This window comes from Corvus brachyrhynchos, unplaced genomic scaffold, assembly GCF_000691975.1.
Source record: "Corvus brachyrhynchos isolate BGI_N302 unplaced genomic scaffold, ASM69197v1 scaffold662, whole genome shotgun sequence".
In the NCBI taxonomy this organism is placed as follows: domain Eukaryota; kingdom Metazoa; phylum Chordata; class Aves; order Passeriformes; family Corvidae; genus Corvus; species Corvus brachyrhynchos.
Genome location: NW_008236783.1, coordinates 108,454 through 110,777, shown reverse-complemented (window position 1 = coordinate 110,777; position 2,324 = coordinate 108,454). Strand labels below are relative to the sequence as shown.

Sequence of the window (2,324 nt, the reverse complement as noted above, 5' to 3'; positions counted from 1 at the left end):
ATAAAAATCTTATTAACCTTTTGCATACCTGTCTGTATCCAGGGCTACCAGTGGCTTTTCATCTGGACTCTGATCTAATGACGAATAGCCTTTATTGGGAATGACAAGCCTGAAATAATTAAATGTTGTCTGTTAACCACACAGTAAAGCTCAGTACCACACATAGTCTAGAGCAAAGCCATATGATAGTTGGCTTTCTCTGTTTCAGTTATGTTTTGGGGAGGGCTCATAAGGTGTATCCCATAATCATTTGTACCGGGAATTGCCACTGTCCCCCCTCATCATCGTTCCCCCCTCCCCCCCCTCCTTCGGGGTTTGGGGGACATCGCGAGAGATGTAAGCTCGGCCAGGACCCTGAGGGGAGATGGGGGCGGGGCTGGGTTGTCTCTTCCCTTCTGGTTCAGGGATCAAGGAGAGCGGCCGCGTGGGTGGCTGAGTGTGTGTATCTGGCTGGGGGTATTGCTACATTGTAACTTGGCACTAGGATTGGATCTGCCTGCCTTCACTATTTCTGCCGGTGGTGGTACCGAGACCGATTGCTGCCCGATCGGATCTGCCTGCCTTCACTACTCTTGCCCGCTGCCAGGGGGGGTACCTAAACCGATTGCTGCCTGTGAGTTTACAAAAGGAGCAATTTCCTCTCTTCCCCTTCGTCTGAACCTCCACCACCACCTGAGGAGGTTGCCGAACTCCAGTAGAGTGCCCCCTGAAGCCGCAGGGGAATCATCACACCTTCCCTGCCTCGCTGGAGCCTGCTAGCACCCTCTGCCAGCTGCAAGGGAGTCACTGCAGCTGTCGCCTCACTGGAGCCACCAGCGCCCCCTGCCGGTTGTGGTCGTAACTACACCAAAGGGGAAATCACTTGACAGGTGGGAAAAGGCTGTTATTGGGTTATCTTTTTTTTTTTTTTGTGTTGTTGCTGTTGTTGTTGTTTGTTTGTCTTTAGATATATATGTATATATATCTATTTTCTAGTAAAGAACTGTTATTCCTTTTCCCATACTTTTGCCTGGAAGCCCCATCATTTCGAAGTTATAGTAATTTGGAGGGAGGGGGTCATGTTTCCATTCCAGGAAGGTTCCCGCCTTCCTTGGCAGACATCTGGGTTTTTTAAACCAAGACAACTTCCTTGCAAGTCCTCCCTTATCAACGAAGACATTTAAATGGGTGCAATTCAGAGGAAGCAGGCTGTGTCTCTGGATAGTTCAGAGCAGTTTCACAGGGATGAACACTGGACATGCATTGAGAACACACTCCTCCCTGGAAGAAAAAACAGTTGGGACACTCCACACTTCATTCTGGTGAACCTGATCACTAGCACTGCTTGTTATATCAGATTGCTCATTTTTTCCTCTAGCAATTCTTTTTTTTCCTCTAGCAATGAGTACATGACACTAGCAATAAATAAATGTGAGAAGGAAGCTAGGGGAAGGCAGAGGCTTGGTGCTCCTACTATTCTTCTATTGAAAATCAGAGATTTGGTCTTTCTGCATGAGCTTCTACACAGCACCCCACAACACAGCACTTTTAAGGTCTCACTCCTAAATTTAGTAATATGAGGAATTTGACCTGGTGGGTGCAGCGCAAAAGTCCACTCAGACTAGCTCTTTTAAAATTCTATTATTTTATAGACTTTTACTTCACCAGAAGTATTACAAAAGCTGATGATGACTTTGCACCTCTAATTACTCTATCGAGTTTGTGTGTTGAAATACAGGCTTCAGAGCTTTTACAGTAAGGAAAATACATTAATTCAGTGGTATCCACTGCACAACAGTTCTTTCATCCACAAAACTGAACATGAGTGAACAAAACATTATTGGGGATCTAGGAGGAGAGCCCTTTGTGGTGCTATTTAATCAGTTTTAAAAAATCACTACATCTTTTTCTTGAGAAATGTCTTTTTTCATAACACAGAACTTCAATTTTTCTGCAACAGACAAAAACGGTGTCTTTGCCCTCAATCTAAATCTTTCCTTTGCATCCTGATTGTTCTTATGCTTGCTTCCCACTGTCCTTGGAACAAAGCCAGATTGCAGTCAGAGCTGCTTTCATCTGCAGGTGTCCTAGTATGAGATTCTTGTCTTGGTGGTTTTGATCACTTAACATAAAATATGTTATGACAAAATCTGAGATAAGGTTATCCTCAGAGCAGGCTACAGTATCTGTGCAGAAGTGGTGCAGATGGTGTTGTGGACTCTGCCTGTGTTACCAGATGATAAATGGCCTACACCTAGTGAGCTAACACAATGCTTGTTCTCCAAAAACTACTGGCCTATAGAAACTGCACAATGTCCATTGTGTAAGAAGGAGAACTGGAAGTT

General features: G+C 44.8%; 1 protein-coding gene across 1 annotated transcript in view; it reads right to left on the bottom strand.

The window, feature by feature from the left end:
• The window catches only part of LOC103611330 (protein FAM219A-like), a 73,359-nt gene that overhangs the window by 1,757 nt on the left and 69,278 nt on the right, over positions 1–2,324 (bottom strand). The window contains exon 4 of the mRNA XM_008628831.2: positions 29–109. Within this exon, the coding sequence (XP_008627053.1) occupies positions 29–109 (81 nt within the window). The remainder of the gene's footprint in view (positions 1–28; positions 110–2,324) is intronic.